Raw genomic sequence first — 18,746 nt, 5'->3', positions numbered from 1 at the left:
AAGGACAAAATTAACCGAGTGAATATAAATTGACCTTTTTCTCTTTCTGGTTTATCCTGTAGGAAGCACAAATGTCAACAAACCTCTGAATGAATTTGTTTGCTTTGTTTGTGCCAGTCAACCACATTGACACACCAGGACGATGGGTGAACTATTATTGTCTTTTTACTGATTGTAAGTATTCAAGATAAATGATGACTCATATTCATTTGAATTACAAGTGAAAACCTTGGTTTCAACATTTAGAAAAACAAACTCCAACACAAAACTTTGTCTAAATGCCTCCAAAGTTCCCATGAAACAGCCAGCAGAGGGCTTATTGCTTATTTGTTTCCTTTGAAACAGGCAGATTGGGAGGGATGTTGGCTTTTACAGTAGACAATAACGTTGAATGTGTGTTACACCCCGCCGCCATGCAGCTAAAGCGGACCATAGATGTAGGAAGGGGTTAGTCCTATTAGCTGACTCCTTCTGGACCCATAAACATGACCACACTGGGATCTAAACAGCCTCCAAGACCAGTTTGACACTAAGGAACAGGCTGCAGTACCAAGGTGGTTTTCTTACCAGTTTCCAAGCACACCAGGACTGTGTCACAGCTAACTGAGCTAACAGCAGTTAACAGTTAGCTAACTTACAAATAAAGCTATGTTTCCATAAATTAACTCCATGAACGACTTTGGTATTTTAATCCCTGTCGGTCATGGAAGCTGTGCTTTCCCTTGTGAACGGCCATGTTCACTGGGAGGCTGCTGAGCCTGTTTCTGTTGCTAACCGCACTTAAAGGTTAACAGTTACAGCTACATAAAAGTATCAGAAAACCCTGTAATTAAATAACCAAAAGTCGAAGCTGAGCAGCTGGAGGACATCAGAGGGGAAAACAGAAAATATTTCTCTATAAAATATGATCCAGTTTCACCCAAAACAGTGAAGAAAGGTATAAAGTTGTGCTTTTGTACAGTGAGGCATCCAGGAACAATACAGTCCGCTTTGGTGAACAGATGTATTCACCTTCCATGCTCTACTGCACTATAATCAAGGAAGTTTGTCATTGGACACATTTAGTGTATGCCCCTGAGTGCTGGATGAGTCATCAACAGGTTTTAATCATTTTCCAGTAAAAGGCAAACTCTGAAACATCATTTCAAATTCTAGAGAATACCTAAAAAACAACTTTTTTTTGGCATTGTTCGGCCAGATACTGACTTATAGGTAACATATGGTGCAATAAATATGTGATAAAAACAATGATTAAACATCAAATTTGACTTCATGGGAATTTTAAGTGTATGTTTAATTAAAATAGAACTTTTTAACATTATCTTAAAACAAAAGTGTGGGAAGCTGACAGCAGTATTTCTTAGGTAGATAACTGAACATTTTAATAAATGAACATTTTAATAAATAAATAAACAAAATAGCTCCCCAAAGTTTTACCTTGTCATCAGAAAAAAGATGATAAGACTGTGGTGTTTTTTCAGCTTCAGTGCATCTTTCAACATAGAGGATTATGATGTTTTTAACTTTGGAAATATCTGGTATCTTACCTCCACAGTTAAGCTTGTTCACTCCAGTCTGCAAATGCATTCCTCCTGTGTCTGACGGGCAGGCATCAGTGTTGATAGGCTGTAACTTGTGACGTGTCAGATGGTGTTGTAGGCGGGACATTGAGTGTGACCACAGAATGGTGCTTACAGGCAGCAGCACATTCTGATAACAAAAAATATAGAATCAAATAATCATAAAAATGCTGAATGTAGTATCCGATAATCAGGTCCCTAACCTGGACACACCTTGACCCCTTCTGACCTCCTCTAGCTGTCTCACAGTGAAGTCAAATGGATCCAGACGGGCCAGTGAGCACGCCGGTGCCTCTCGCTAAGCCCTGTTTGTGTGTCTGGCCTATGAAACCGTGAGTGACGTGAAGTGATGTGAGCTGTGGCTTTTATCTGGATGCTCAGCCAGAGAAAGCATTCGCTGTCTGGCACTGTGCAGTGGCTGTCTGTCAGTCAGTTTGTCCATCTGTCAGTCAAAAGGAGAGCAGAAAGAGCTTAAATAAGACAGCGCGGTGGCAACAGCGTAGCAGCAGTAGCTCTGTGCTTTTTGTCAACTTAGCAGATATGACCCATTATACTAAAGCTATACGCTGGAGTTTGCTAGATAAACCATATGGTTGGCTTAACAATGTGTTCCCTGTCCTCCTTTAGATATAAAGGAAGACAGATACGTCTTTCTTTTCACGCCTCTACTACCGCCTCCCAGCTGCCTTTATGGGCCTTTTTACTGCATGATTTAGTGTGGGACCACTTACAGCCCACACAGTTAAAATTAGTATTTCACCTCAACTCAGACTTGACATTGAGAGGTATATTACCCTTTGTTGGACACATTTTATACAGTAGAATGACTGACTTTGACTGATGGTTTAGTCCTCAAGCTACCACAATATACATTCACATACATATTATGATAGCAGAACTCATTATGGAGTAACCGGAATAAACATATTGTCTGACACAATGTCAGAAATGTAACATTATGAGCTTCTATTATGAACTACAGCACTATTGTTTTGGATTCTGTGAGGTGTTTTTATGGAGTGAATTGTACACAAAAAGCCAATTTTTATTTCACATATGATTTTGTGATATTTATCAACCTCACCCTCAATGTATAATTTTTAATCGGACACCAAAATGTCCTCATCTAAACTGAAAAAGAGGTTGATTTAGAGCACAGACAGTCCCAGCAGGGGTGAACAATTGATATTAGGGTTGCAGCTAACAATCATTTTCATTATCAATTAATCAGTCAGTCATTTTCTCAATTAAACAAATCATTGTTTGGTCACTGTCACTGTTTGCCAAAGCCCATCACATCCTAAAATGTTGTCCATGACCGAAAGATATTCAGTTCACTGTTAAAAAGGACTTAAGAAAGCAGAAAATATTCATATTTGAGAATCATTTGAATTTTGACTTTTTTTTCCTTAAAAATGACTTAAAACATACAACCAATTATCAAAGTAGTTGGTGATTAATTTAATAGTTGACAACTAATTAACTAATCATTGCAACTAATCAAGATTTTCCTTCGTGTCCTGCATGGTTAGGCATCCATTTTGTACACCAGATTTTATTTTCCAAGATAACTAAGTCATGACCCACCCTACTCTGACTCTGATAGGCTAGTATTTGACTTGCTTTTGTTGGTTGGATTGATAAAGTTTAGGACTGATTAGGGTTAGGGTTATTGCATACGTCCAGTATATAACAGATAAAAACATGTTAACTAGTTATTATCTTTGCATCAACATCTTTTAACAAAATAGATATTTTAGGGAATTCATAAATTTGCTTTCTTCCCCAGATTTAGATCAAAACATACATAAAACTCTCAAGTCTATACAATAAATATGTAACTACTGTCAGGAGCTAGTTAGCTTAGCTTAGAACATAAACTGGAGGTAAACTGCCAGCCTGGCTCTGTCTGAAATATATGATGATGATATAATGTGTTAATTTATGAGATTGTTTTATTAGGCAGGTTTACCTTTGAAACAGATCCAGGCTAGTTGTCTCTTCCTGTTTCATGTCTTTATGCTAAGCTAAGCTAACCAGCTGATGACTGTGGCTTCATAGCTATCATGCAAACATAACTAACTCTCACTGAGAGAGCAAATAAGCACATTTCCCAAACTAGTCATTTAAGTCTGTTGTGATATGTCACACAACTCTCAGCTTGCACCTTTATGACAGAAAACGTTTCTGTTCTCCACCCTTCCTTCTTCATCCATCACTCCACAGTGTATCTTTATTAGCAAGCATCCAGCCATCTTACCCATAGTCCCTCAGTAGTGTAAATGGTGTCTCAGGGGAGTCCTTGGTGCTGGTGAGCACCTGTGTTTGATTACCCCCACAAAAAAGTGCCACTAATAAGCCTCTGAACAGAGCCTTGAGGGACATTCATGCCCTATGGTTTTAAGCAGGGCCAGATGTAGACTAGGACTGTCAATGCTGCTGCCTCATCAAAATGACCTGTCTTTTTTAATGGAGGTGTTAGAGCGCGGGCGCCAGCAAGGCGGCGACGTGGAGAAAAGGTTTACGGGGTTTGTCGGGTCAGAAGCAAGAAATGGAATAGAGGTGGATTATTTGATGGGATCATTTTATGTTTCTATTAAGTCAGGTAGGGGATTGAGCAGAGGGTGAAACAAGTATTATGGGTAATGAACATGAACGATGAGGCATATGTGGAGAAAAGTAAAGCATACGTCATCAGGTGATAGTTTCTCCCTGTGTTTGTCAGAGAATAAATGAGGGTTGAATCTCCTGCAATTAACAGCAATTCTTAGTAATTGCTGGTTATAAATGGAAAATGTGAATAATTGGTTCAAGTGAGTGGAAAGTGTGAGTAAACAGGCCAGCAGAGAGACGGGAATTAATTGAAAAAAAGCGGGGTAGAGGTCACAGTGAGGTTGCCAGATCAGCATTAGTTCCACAAAAGCATGTTCTTCTAAGTATGGCTATAAGTGAAAGAAGGTCCTAAGCCTGCAACTTGGTGAGCGGTCGTAAGGCTTGATTGGGTATTGGTCTTAAGCCAAAGCTTATTGGGTAGGAGCAGCGAGGGACAGGTTGAGTGTGGAGGTCAGCGTAAGCTATAGGCTGAGGCTGAAATGGGCCACAAGTTAATCCCTGTTTGACCCACTTTCATACTGGAAGAAAGAGTTTCTTGCTACTGGTGGCTTCGTCTGTTACCTGCAGATGTACCTTGAACTGCATCATTAAGAGAGTGATAGCTTCCTTACAGAAGAGAGAGAATGCAACATTTTAAAGCAATAATCTTTATGAATGAAATGAAAATGTTTCAACAAAATTTTAGCTGATGTGGAAACAATCACTAGGGCTGAGTCATATAGCTGAAAGTTTTATCATAATAATTCATTGCCTCTTTTCAAAGAGCTAATTTTTTTGCACACCTGTAAGTAGACAGGTACTGATTTTATGAATTAAGTTTGTTTTGTTTGTTTTTTTTAAATTTAAATTACTTTTTTTATATATTTAAATCTGATAGAGATTTTTTTTACATGGGTAAAATACATTTTGTCCTGACCTTGTCCACAGCAGTTCATTGCTTAGCTGCCAGCTGGCGTCCCTCTCTGCTTCTCCAAACTGGTGATGTGTCAACTGCCATCTACTGTAGGTAATACACTGACTATCAATAGTGTCTCATACAACCCCACTTCAAATAATCCAAACTATCACTTTAATAGACTTTTAAAAAAGGACAAGGAACATGATAGGCTGTTTATGAGTCAAGGCATATTCATTGCACTTTCATGGTGGTTTACATTTAATGTGTTTAACTGAAACGATTCAACATTTCAAGTGTCTGTTGCCGATACCCATTACTATTGTTTTATTGCCCAGGCCTAACAATAATATACATTTGTGTGGGCAGGGGTACCTCCAGCTTTCTGCATAAAAATACAATGGGTCAATATCTAGTGCTGTGTATTTGACACTTTTTAGTAGGAAAATTGCAAAAATCTGCCTAGTATTTCTGTGGTAACCAGGGTAGAGATTGAGCTTCAGTCATGAGGCAGGGAGCCTACAAGTTACATGTGCACCTTATTAACCTATGACCTGTGTGTGTGTGTGTGTGTGCTGAGTGTAAAGCCTCTGAAAGCAGGGAAGGTGCCCACTCATCTGGCCTGAAACTGCCTGAAAAAGTGGAACTTGGACTGTTGTGCATAATTTACGCCACACTCAGTTGATGTTTGTTACTGAATAAACTATGGCCAAGAACCAGAAGCAGGTCTCGGGGGTGTCCCCTCCCACCCACTGTGAGCATTGTCACAATCTCCTTCGCACTAACTTTAGTCAGCCTTCTGCAGACTCTCTCCCAGTGGATTACAGTGAGATTCCTCTGTCAATACTCCCTTCATTTCTTTCTGCAGCTTACAGCGAGAGTGCTGCCAATCAATCGGGGATGTAGTGTGTGCCAGTGAGTCAGCCTTGAATAAAGTAATGAGGTACAGAGGTGCCAGACGAGAGTTGATTAGTAATTTAAAGAGAAAGGAACCAAGGTCCAAGGGGCAGAAATGGCAGAGGTCAGTCCAATAATTGAGATGAAAGTGAGGTGTCTTTTACGGATTTCAAAGACACACGCACACACAGTCTAATTTATGCAAGTAATGTCTATTTATACTGTACATCACAATCGCTATTCTCACAGGATGTAATACAGAGTCAGTTCCAGTCAGTCATTGATCGTCCGGCAGGGTGAGGCTGTGTTAATCAGCTACCATTGTAAGGATGAGCGCTTCCTAAAGCCACCATCCCTCTCATATTTCTGCCAACACCCCAGACATATTTCACTGTCAGTTTGTGTGTGTGTATGTGTGTGTTGCCTCCCTCTCTATCACCTCATCTCCCCCATCAATCTCGATCGCTCCATGTCTCTCATTTTGCATACCGCATGCTTTTGCAATCTCAATCCAGCACAAACGCACACACACAAAGCACACCTCTTCAGTTACAGCCTTGACCACAGTGAAGACATTAAAGGCAATTAGCTGCACTTACTGTATGTGTTCTTCCTGTTCTTGTAATTTGTTCTGTTTTTGCTTTATTTATGTTCAGCTGAGTGGCAGAATCAAGTCTTCTAACATGACCTATAAATCTCAGTTCAAGTCAAACAAACAAACCTGCAAACGTGTATACTAAATGTTAATTATGTAAAGCTTACAGGACGTAATAATCTTAAATTGGCTCATTGTTCCACTGGCAGTCCTCCAGTGTGCGGCAGGCTGGCAGCTAGTCCCGTGTTCTCCAGCCAGAGGCTCTGTATGTCTCATAATTCGCCAAAGATATATTTGACTTTGGTATTATCTCTTTCTCAAAATTGTTGCAATGAATACTGCCTCCTCTGTCTTTGTTGAATCACTAAAACCTTATTTTAATGCAAGTTCTCTCTCTTGACTCCTTGTTTTTTTCTGTCAATAGGCTGCGGTCGCTGCCTGTATATATTGTCAGTATGTATACTTAACAAAAAAATAAACGCCACACTTATGTTTTTTCTCCCATTTTTCAAGACTACTTCTGTGTACACAAAAATTTTAATTCTCTCAATTTTTTTACATAGTAAAATTGGTCAAATCTGTGTTCATGAGCACTTCTCATTTGTGTGGCATATAGAGATGCTGATTAACCAGCATGATTATGACACAGGTGTGTCGTGGACTGGTCACAATAAAATGACACTCTAAAATGCACAGTTTGATCTTCGGAAAATACATTTATTAGGCGCTGAACTAGGCCTGAGCAATAAAATGACAGATCGGATTAGACATGACATCAATAGTGATAAGAAAGTAGTTTGATAAAATGTTTGATAGTTTCACTTAAATGCATTAAATGCAAACTGCCATGAAAGGACATAAGTAATACACCTCAGCTCATAAACAGCCTGTCATATCTCTTGATAATGGAGCGTGCTACAAGTGACGCACGCACAGCCGATCGAGTGACATGTGAAAAACCAATCATTTAACATGTGTGGTACAGCTGCATCTTCGACACGTGAGAAACAGCATGGAGCAACACATGATGACACAGCATTGAGTGACAAATGAATGCAGATAAAAAAAAAAAAAACAGGTCAGCTTGTTGGTATGGCAGTTATTGTATTTTTTTTAAGTTGTGCAAATATCAGAGGGGGAGGGGCTCAAACATCCAGAGGGACCTCTGAGTAGAAAGACTGCTTCTTCATCTCAAAAGGAGCCAGCTAAGGCGGAGGAGCTGGAAAGAGGAGAGGGACATCATGCTTGGCCTTCTGCCAACATGACCCAACCCTGGATAAGCTGAAGAGGATGGATGGATGGATGGATGGATGGATGGATGGATGGATTGCGGCTGACAATGATATCATTGATGTTGTTTTTGTTTGCTTTCTTTTATACTTTTTATATGTATGTACGTTGGATATTAATTCCAAATTGTGCAGTGCTTTGTGTTGTCTTTCCTTTCATAAATCAGGTGCAAGGTGTTATTGAAATAAACCCATCCTCCACTTTTGTGGTGTCTCCTTAAAATACACATTTATCCTTTCTAAGGCACTTTTAAATCACAATGTTATGACGAGAGCGGGCTCAGTGGTCGATGATGAACAATAGTATCATCCATCGTCCTAGCTCTAATGCATCCTTTGGCGTACACAACATGGCATTGCTCTAGACCTACATGATCAATAATTATTGATATCAACTATATGAAACTTACTTTTCAGCTATTTTGTCAAGGCCTACGCTGAACTTTGGTTATTTCACATAGGGTTGCAGGTACCAGATTTTTTTCTCAGGAGGGCAAAATCATGATCTGCCTGCTCTGCCTCTGATTGGCTTACCCTGATATTCTTACCCTAACCCTAGCCAATCTTTCCTCATGCATAAACCCTAATCAACCCAGCCAATGAAGGCAACAGTGCTAGCAAATCAGAGGCAGAGCAGGGCGGGTCATGACTTCCTACCCTCCTAGGAAAAAAATGTGGTATCTGTAGCCCTATGGGAAATAAGAAGAAGCTTTAAGTTTTTTTTACTTCAACTTGTGAAAAATGGGAGCAAAAACAAAAGTGTTGTGTTTATATTTTTGTCTTCTTCTATTTGGGGTTTTCTCACTGATGTCAGGGTGTAATCTCCTCCCCTGTAGTTTCTGTTTAGGTTAAATACTGCTCACACTGGATACTGCTACCTTTTCTCTCTCTCTCTCTCTCTCTCTCTCTCTCTCTCTCTCTCTCTCTCTCTCTCTCTCTCTTTCTATCTCTCTGAAATGTGTTCAGAGAGGAAACATGGATGCATTTGATCTGCACCCCAAGGGGATACGGTTTGGGTCTAGTCATAACGCCTTCCTCAGCCTGCCTCTCATATTCCTTTCCAAAGACAGACCCAGGCATACGGCACCAGCAGCAGCTGTGGACAAATAGACTCAAACATGCAGGACAAAACAATCAGGCCCGTCAGCTTGTGCATACTGTGACATTATATAACGGCTGTGTGTGTGTGTGTGTGTGTGTGTGTGTAGAGGGGTGGGCTGCAGTGTGGAGCTGTTTGATGAAAAATACATGCTGAAGATTATTTCCCATGATAATTCAGTGCAGATATTGGTTATCTTAATAGTGTGGTCACATGTTGATACATGCACACGGGACGTTACTTATTTATGGTCTCTGTACGCTATATGCAGCAGCAAGAGTGAATGATTACACCCTCATCTCTTGTGTTTCTCTTCTCGTCTTCTTACCTCATTCTGTCACTCATTTTTGTCTTCCTGTTTTCACTCATTTCCTCATTCTCCTTCTTCTTCTGTTGGCAGATCGGCACAGAATGGGATGCCAAAGAACGCATGTTCCGAAACTTCGGCGGCCTGATGGGCCCCATGGACGAGACGGTGGGCATGCAGAAATGGAGTAAGGGTCCTAACGTCACTGTCACAGTCGTGTGGATCGACCCCACCAACGTCATCGCGGCCACCTATGACATTCTGATCGACGCCAGCGCCGAGTTCACCCACTACCGCCCGCCTCTCAACCAGCCCCTGCGCCCTGGAGTGTGGAGCGTCCGCATCCTGCACCACTGGAGCCCCGTGGCTGAGATGCGCTTCCTTATCGCCCCGCTGGCCTACAACAAGCACCAGCCCATACGACAAGGTGAGAGAGAGGCTCCTCTGTGATGGTCATGAGGCTTATTTATAACAAGTGCTTGTTTCAGCTTCATCATAACACAAAATGACTATTGATTGTGTTATTTGTACAAATAGCCTTGCTAGACTTATTGCACTGCTGTGCTGTTTCCCAACAACAGATAATCATTCATCAAAAAAGTACTTAAGGCGTTACTCTAAATGCCAAACAACTCACAACATATAGACATGGTGGAAGCTCTGCACTGCTCGGGTAAAAGACCTACACAGTGCAATTAAATACAACAGCCCTGCAATAAATCCTGTTTGTGAAGCTTACGTTAAGTCTTGACTGTGTTTTTCACAGAGGAGTTGATTGGTAATTTTTGAGGCTTTTTTTGTGTTGCTTCTGTCATTACACTGTCACTGGTGGAAAACTACTACAGGAATTCACTCCAGTGTTGTACATAAGTCAAATTTTGTTGTACTTTGTATAATGAGCATTTCCAATTCATACTACTTAATACAACAGTTAGTTCTGACCAAGTAATTTGATTGGACAAGAGGAATTTCATGGGTGCTGATGCTGAGTACAACAGCGCTGGGACTGAATCTCCATTTAGGGATTACTGTCTAACACACGAAAGCTCCTAAAGTCACACAGTAGACCTTTGCTTTCACTCACAAACACACGCAGTAAATGCAGATATTTTTGGTACAGGTGATGCAATGTTAAAACAATTCCTCAGTCTAAAATACATTTTATTTCTCATCATGTTTGTTGAGTAATTGGTTGGTAATTTTTGTGCTGGTTTATAGTTTTAACCATTAGTGAGGCGGCTGTTAGATTTCTAGATGCCAGCAGCTGTATTTTGCATATTTTTGAGTGCTTGTGCCTTATGTTGAATTTCTTTAATGGGTCTAACATGGCAGAGAATCTGTGCTGCTTGCAACAATACTTTATTTTATTCTCCATAACCAAATGGCGACCTCCTTGGGGGTCCCAGCCCCCAGGTTGAGAACCAATGTATTAAACTAATTGGTTTACAGGAAATGACTCTGGCTTAATAGCAGTTTGATGAGTGTTATATTGCTTAATTATACAAAACATACAATCTAAGCAACACTGTAATAAGTACAGCTACAACAGTAAAATGCTGCAACACATCAGTGCATCAGAGAAAAATTTTGTCCAACTGAGATCTGAAAGTCAAATTTACTTAAGAGGTCAACAAAAAGTGGAAAAGGAAGCTGCAGTGGGATGATTTTAACCAGTTTTAATTTCAGTGTTTTCATAAAAGATGTGGCATTATTTACTTGGTTTCACAGCAGTAGGCTCCTTTATTCTGCCTCCCATCAAAAGCTTTGCATTTATTTCTACAACTTTTTTAAACAAGTTCTTTTTTGAAAGGAAACATGTTGAAAATAATCTAACTGTTTTTAAATAAATTATTTTGAGAAAATAGATGTTTAGGACCCAATAACTACTTAAGAATTACTTAGTATGATGGAGATTTTTTTGTAGTGTAAAATATAAATGGTTGTAATATGATTTAAAGTAGTTCAAATTACCTCTACTTGAAATACTGACTTCAGGTGAAGGCTTAGGCAATAATGATCCAATAACATAAGATAATAAAACTCACCACTTCTTATACTTAAACTGCATTTTGCTCATGATAACTGGCAGCTTCTTCCTCCACCATTGAGTCTATCTATATTTTGAAATGCACAACATTTGTTATCGTTCCACGACAATCTGAGCACAAATGGAGCTTTATGAGCCTCACAAAGGAAGCATTTGTTGTGAGTTATTGCAGACTGGAGGCCTCTGCGTGGTTACTAGTACTTTCATGATGGACAGGCTCATTTTAGATTTGAATCTCACCAACTGCCCTCCTTATCTGCACAGATCAGTAGTTCATATACAGGATGCTGAAAATGAAAATACAAAGCTTGAATACACACAGTGGTTACAGACAACTTCTACTTTCCGTTTAAATTTTCAGCATTTTCTTTCCATTTGACAATTGGGCTGCACAATTAATCAAAGTATTATCCAAATCGAAATATGGCCAAGCGTAACATCCAAATTGCTGAAGCTGAAATTTTTTGATAAAGGAAATATGCGCGACAAAGCAGCATTATAATGAAGTATGAGTGGTGACGCAGAGGTGTCCTACAAATCTTGTTCCCCAGATGTTTGTTTGGTACAGACCCCAACAAATGTCACATCACCATGATTTTAAAAGTGAAATAGTTACAGTTTAGCAAGTGATGATGAAAACATCATTCCCACTAATCTTGAATCATATGACAAGCTCAGTATATGTCAAAATAATCACAATACTATTGTTTTCACATATTGTGCAGCCCTAGCTGACACCAACATAGTTTCACAGAATGACACTGCACTTACTGTGAACTTGAGCAACGATTGCTGGTTTAGGTGCTCTAAAATGTCTGCACGCACACACACACACACACACACACACACACACACACACACACACACACACACACACACACACACACACACACACACAGCCTTGTATTTGCAGTGATGCCCTTTCTAATCAAGCCTGTGGGCCTCTGCAGACCCTGGTTGTTTGTCATGAAGTCACCCTTAATAACCCAGAGAGCTGCTCATACACACTAAACAGAGTGTTAAACAACAGCGCACTTAGCCCTGGAAAAACAATGACACAATTAAATCAATCAGCCAGCATGGATAAGGGGCAGGACTGCATTGTTGGCGACGGTAAGCAGCCAGTTTCCTCTGAAAGTCACATGAGAGTTGAGACGCTAGCTTTGGCATAATCGCGCCTTTCTCCGTTTAATAATCTCACTGAGCCGCTTTAATGATGAAGAGGAACAACAAATAAAGTTACAGCGCCTGTCTTTGACCCGAGTCTCAGCGGGGCTGTCGGGGGGTCTGCCGTGCAACAGTGGGAGTTAAATATTCATCTCTGGTTTATGGCTGTTTAGGTACGCTTTATGCAATTATGTTCTGGCTTCTGGATGGAGAAAGCGGTCTAGTACTAATTTAACTATGCCACCTCAACGCATTTTTTATTCCCGACAGTGTTGTAGCTCAGTGATAAGATTAATAGTTTCTGATTGAGTCAGCTGCTAGTTTATCAGGTACAGATGTTGATTAATTGAAGTTTTGTTGGTACAAATTGTACAAATAAAATGAGAAACATTCTTGCTACGAAGCAATTCAGCCTCCAACCCAGAATGACCATAAAGTTGAATCGACATAAACAGTTCTGATAAAACCTGACCATTACAGCCTTCGTGCAGACAAAATTTATAGCAAGGAGAGGTGGAGGAAGTACTCTCTCTTTACTAGTAAAGAGTCAAGAGAGTAAAGGGTGTGACTGATTGCTTGCGGAGCCAGTTAAGTCAGCATCTAACAATCTTTTCGTCAGGTTGTGAGTCAGTACTTTTAAATTAGTCAACACACAGGACTCAAGATCAAAGCATGTTAAAACCAAAAAAAGTCATGTCTCGAACCCTCGAGAGCACACATCCAAAAGCAAAACATATAGTTTTGGCCAACAAACAACAAAATACCACCACAGATAATTCTCAGTTCAGTTCTGTGTATCCAGGTTCAAGCAGGCAAAAAGGAAAAACAGAACACAAAAATGTGAAACCCAATCCAGCCCCACTCAAAAAAACTTCTCAAAACATAATTCATTTCCTGTCTCGCAAACAATTCAGTTTAGTTCGATTCTCTGAAAAAACAACCTGTTCAGTTCAGTTTATTTGCATAAAAAGAATAAAGGAAAAAAGGAAACTGAAATATATTTCTAAAGTAGAAACATCACGGAAAAAAATTCCTTTTGAGTAAAAGTACCACCTTCAAAATCTTACTGAAGTTAAAGTACACATGCATTATTTAGGTAACTTTACTTGAAGGACAAACAGTAAAAGGAGTCACTATGCAGGGTGTCATATTATCACAGTGTATGTGTTGCTGGATTACTGATTCCTTAATGTGTAGCAGCATTTCACTGACTGTAGCTGGTACTGCTTACAGTTGTACTCTCCAATGCATCATATTTAATGAGGTAATCAATGTTTTGTTTGTAAAAGCTTCATCTGAAAAGTCACCAAGAACTCCAACCATACTAGAATAGGAATACAAACCAGCATAGAGTGGAATTACTTTAGTAAAATCCAGCTACCTTAAAGCTGCTACAAGGAACTTTCATACTGTGTAGATTTTGGAAGACCCTGTGGACACAAGTGGTAGTGTTTCCACTGTAATAACAACATCAAAAATAAAATTTCCAAAATAAAAATAGAAATACACTACTCACTGTAACTGTAACAGGCTCATTTAATCTCATCTTCCAAAGTCCAACCAGGTGGCAGGCATTAAAAAAAAACTGTACAGAAATTGCCAGTATTGGTCTCATTGGTCTCATTTGCTTATGTAGGTCGTATAGAGGCATTGGTATTAAATTAAGACTGTTTCATAACCACTTAAAACCTCCTTGTAGTAGCTTTAAGTAAATTACTTGTCCATGTTTTTAGGTACTTAGTTACTAGCAGCTGTTGTATTAGACCACATTATTTTAGCATAATAATCTGGAAACTGAGTGTACTTGACATATATAACCTGTACCTTCTGTGTATTAATATTATGTCTAACATTTTTCACTCTATAAGTATGACATATATTAGTAGTTAGAGTAGTTAGACTGATTTTTTCAAACATAGTTGCGCTCATGAAAATTGAATCCACACAGACAACGTTTCTGCTGCGGCATCTTTCCACGTTGAGTTTTCAGAAGAGTTTTGAGGAGAGTTGCAATCAGGAAGCAGTGTGATTTTTTTCCCCTCGTTCACAGAGAGAGAGAGAGAGAGGGAAGGAGAGGAACAGAAAAAGAGAGACTGCACTGGAAAAATAGAGCCCTATACACAATTTGTTGATGGGTTGTCACCTATTCCACAGATATAAACACTGAAACTGGGGTGAGAGGTGTCATGTTGCTGATATGTTGTTGATATGACTGTCAACGCATCAATTTCACTGTGTATTTTTGCAGAGAGCCACATGTATCACGTGGAAAAAAAAATGGGTGCAAGTATTTTATAGGTTCTGTGATGCACACACTTTTCAAGCAGCCAGTGTGGCCTGGCTGTAAAAAAGCAATCCTCACCATGAATAAGTGGAAGCTCAATGTTCCGATATACTGTAACTGCTACTTGTGGCCACAGTGGCTGCTGTTCAACAAAAATCCCACAAAAGTCCCACTTTAAGTACATCAGAAAACAATAAGTGAATGTTTGAGCCTCTCTTTGATTACATTTAGTTTAAGGATTATGCCTTTGACTTGCATTTAATTCACACACCATTAGATATGTATGTATGTATTTTACATATTTTATCAGGACACAGATTTATTAGTCCCTGTGAGATCAACTTCTTGTGTTTATGATCATCATGTAATAATCTTATGTTCGGCTGGTGTATGTGCTCTTTCGTCTGTTCACACACACGTCTTTAATTTACTGCCATGTCTGGCACCAGGTTTCCCTCCTACATGCAGTGCCAGTAAAAGTTTATGACGTGGCCTTCCACCCGCACTAGCAGCAGCAGACACACAAACACAGACACACACACACACACACACACACACACACACACACACACACGCACTCACTACACATTTTTCTAAAAAAAACACAAAACTTTATACAGACGTATGACTTCATAACACACTCTGCTACCACAGAACTGGCTGGCATTGGTTGGACATCTCCTTGCCTGGTGCAGCACCTCATGTCTGACTGCATCTTTCTGTCACCGGTGCATGAAAAGCGCCGATGTCCGCTCAGCCGTGCTTAGAGAGGATGGCGAGCGCCCCAGTTAGAGGACCAGTGAGGAATTTACAGCTTCAGTGGAGCTCAGGGTGGAGAAAGTGTTTTAGGTTGTGTCTTCCTGACCGTCATGGGAAGAAAGAATGAGGGCGCGTCTGAGTATTTCTGACCGTTTCCAGAAAGTCAGCATTGCAGTGGTTTGACACACCACATCAAAAGAACGGGATTCAGGGAGTCCAGTTGTGAAAATCAATCCAAGCAAATTAGCAACCAGTTTAAGCTTTTCAGATAATAATAAAGCAAATCACGTTCTCTGCTTTGATATTTTACCATTCATGTCTCCTTTTTCTCCTTTTTCCCCTTCAACTCTCTTCCCCTTTGTCTGTCTGACCACTGATTATCAACTCCTCACACATCGTCTGTCTCCCTCTCTGCTCTCTCTGTCTTCCTTCCCACGTCTCTCCAGAGGATACTCTGAAGCTCCACAACGGGCCAGCGAAGAACAGCTACATGGAGCAAAGTTTCCACGGCCTCAACCCAGTGCTCAACATCCCTGTCAGCCTGGGCTACGTGGAGCAGGCCAAGAGGAACGCAGCCCTGACTGGCCCAGAGCTCGAGCATTGGTTAGACGGCCTGGTGGGCGAGTTGTGGGAGGCGGCGGACGTCTGCGCCGTGGGCCCCACTGCCTGCCCTGTCATGCAGGCCTGCCCCAAGAACCCCTGGAGCTCCCTGAGCCCAGACCCCAAATCCCATCTGGGAGCGCCGCGTGCCAACGGGCGCATCAGGTAGCAGCGAGGCCTCCAGCTGGACAGGAGGTCAAGGCACAGGAGATTTCACTGTCGATTTTTATTTATTTAAGGGGTTTGTTGCAGGTGGGGGAAGGAAAGGTGTTCTTCCTCTGTCTTGGGCGAAGCAGGAAACAAAAGAAAAAGTGGATTTTTCGGGGAGGCTGGTGAGGGCGTCTGGACAGAAAGCAAGGAGAATGATTTTCAGATCCTCCCACGGGGTTCCTCCTTTTGAGGGATTATGCTGGCTTTGCTATTTCAGTTTCTCAGTGTATTTATTTTTCTTCTCATGGCTGAGTTTTACTGTGATCAAACGTTGCAATTTTCGAGCATTTATTTTGCTGCTGAATGAATTATGAAGTCAGCTTTTAAAGCCCTGCACGGGGCGCGGCGGTCATGTGAGTGCGGATTGTCAACACTGGTAGCAGACGAAGTTCTGCTGCAAAGGCCTTAGCTGTTAGACGTACAGTGTGTATGAGGAGGGAGCCCGGTACTGGATCAAATGTGCCTCCTTATATGTCAAAATGAACAAGATTGAGATGATATCTGAGCGTTCAGATAAGCCCAAACAGATTATTTTGATACGACTCAAAATGCAGCACCATTAAAAGCAAATTTCCCGTTTAAAGGGACAGTCCACCCCTGAATTAAAAATACATATCTGTGCCCTGACCTGTAGTGCTATTTATCCATCTAGAGTTTTTCTGGAGTGAGTTGCAGAGTTTTGGAGATATCAGCCGCAGAGATTTCTGTCTTCTCTCCAATATAATGGGACTAGAGACACTGGTTTTGAACATTGCAAACATCTCTACTGCCAATATCTCCAAAACACTGAAACTCACACCAAAAAAATCTGGATGGATAAATAGTACTACAGGCCAGAGAAAAAAAATGTGTATTTTCGATTTGAAGTGAACTGTCCCTTTAAGGAGAAACTTTGAACAAATATTTTAGCATTATTAAAGCCAATTACTTCCAAACTCTTTGAGTTTCTGATAGTTCAGTGACTCCATGTTTAAATCAGTAGGAATAAATCCGCAACAGCAGCACAATTTCTTTCAGTTCAGTGCCTGATCAGGATGTGGAACTGTTGTGACTGGGTGAACCATCTGCTGCAGTCACATTTCGTAAATATGGAAATAAGAGAAATGCAAATACAGAGGCCTTCTCAGAATAATCACACCTATTTGGATTATAGTAGAAATTTATTGTAGACGTTTTTAGTATTCTAAATTCATGAATGCTTCATTTGTGGTTGTTGTACAATAGTGTTTTAAGACTTAACATTCACATAGTGTAGTGTGTTTTTTAATCAAACCCAGATGTTGTGACAGGCGGAGGACAAAGAGAGAATTGTTTTGTCCGTCTTGGTTTTCTTACCAACCTGCCTCAAACTTGAAACACAATTATCTCAAGCTGACCTTAAAATCCTTGTTTTTAGTGACATCTTTGTTTTTTTACTTTCTTCCGCTCATTTCAATGACACTTTATGTTGTACATGATTATACATGAAGTCTCAACAAGTGTGTGAATGGGGGTGGGGGGGCGGGTGAGTCCATGAGTCGCTATTTATTTATAAGTTTATATTAATACTGATATTTTTAGTCAGTGACTAAATAACTGCAACGCTGCCTTGGCAGCATGATAAATATTTTTTTGTAAAGAAAGCCGCCTTTATTTACAAAGGCCAACACCCCAGACTTATACTGTACCTTTTTATGGCCCTGCACCTGTGTGTTAGTCCGTGTTGTCCTGTCTGAATAGATCTTCTTGTCTTGGTTTCTTACATGGCTGTTTGCCAAGTGCATCACAAGAGAAAGCCACCCTGACCTGCGAGGTCGGAGGTCGGCTACCTAACAACCTCACCAAACAGAGACCCTTCACAAGCGAACACGTCGGACCACGTCGGGACATCAAAGGAGAAATGTGCTTTTCTTGGTGTTTTATGGTTCCTGTCAGTTTCAGAAAGATAGTGAGTGGTAGTGATCTTCATGCTGTGACAATAATGTACAATTTCAAGTGAATATTATATCGTGTCTTGATTGCAAAATGCATCTTTGGATCTATGGCACCTTTTCAGCTCTATCTACATTCGAAGTACCTTTTTCTGCCATCAAGACAATCTCTGGACAATTGATTACACCGAGGGGTAGCAATGCACCACAGCACATCCTGAACAAGAGGTATGGTCGCATATTACTTTTACTTTGAAATCAGTTTGAAGCCAATTAAGAGTTCAATCTGTGATTGTCAACATTGCTTAGGCACCACACGAGCTACGTGAGTGTTTTTGCACAGGCTAATTAAGAGACATTACTGTTCATTAATGTCAAGTTCACCTTGCCTCTCTGTCGGATGTGTCCATTATAACTGCTATCACTCCTTCCCTCTCAAATCTACACTGTTTCTTGGGCGGGGTTGTAAAGGACTATTTTGTTTTTTTTTCTTT

The 18,746-nt window shown here is 40.4% G+C and overlaps 1 protein-coding gene across 1 annotated transcript in view; it reads left to right on the top strand.

The window, feature by feature from the left end:
* The window catches only part of LOC146330393 (xylosyltransferase 1-like), a 110,509-nt gene extending 92,081 nt beyond the window's left edge, over nt 1-18,428 (top strand). Inside the window, exons 10-11 of the mRNA XM_084715930.1 lie at nt 9,369-9,702; nt 15,979-18,428. Coding sequence (XP_084572056.1) covers nt 9,369-9,702; nt 15,979-16,301 — 657 coding nt within the window. The 3' untranslated portion in view covers nt 16,302-18,428. The remainder of the gene's footprint in view (nt 1-9,368; nt 9,703-15,978) is intronic.
* Nucleotides 18,429-18,746: the final 318 nt, after the last annotated feature.

This window comes from Lutjanus erythropterus, chromosome 3 (genome assembly GCF_056507025.1).
Source record: "Lutjanus erythropterus isolate fLutEry1 chromosome 3, fLutEry1.hap2, whole genome shotgun sequence".
NCBI lineage: Eukaryota > Metazoa > Chordata > Actinopteri > Lutjaniformes > Lutjanidae > Lutjanus > Lutjanus erythropterus.
This window is presented reverse-complemented; position numbering and strand designations above follow the sequence as displayed.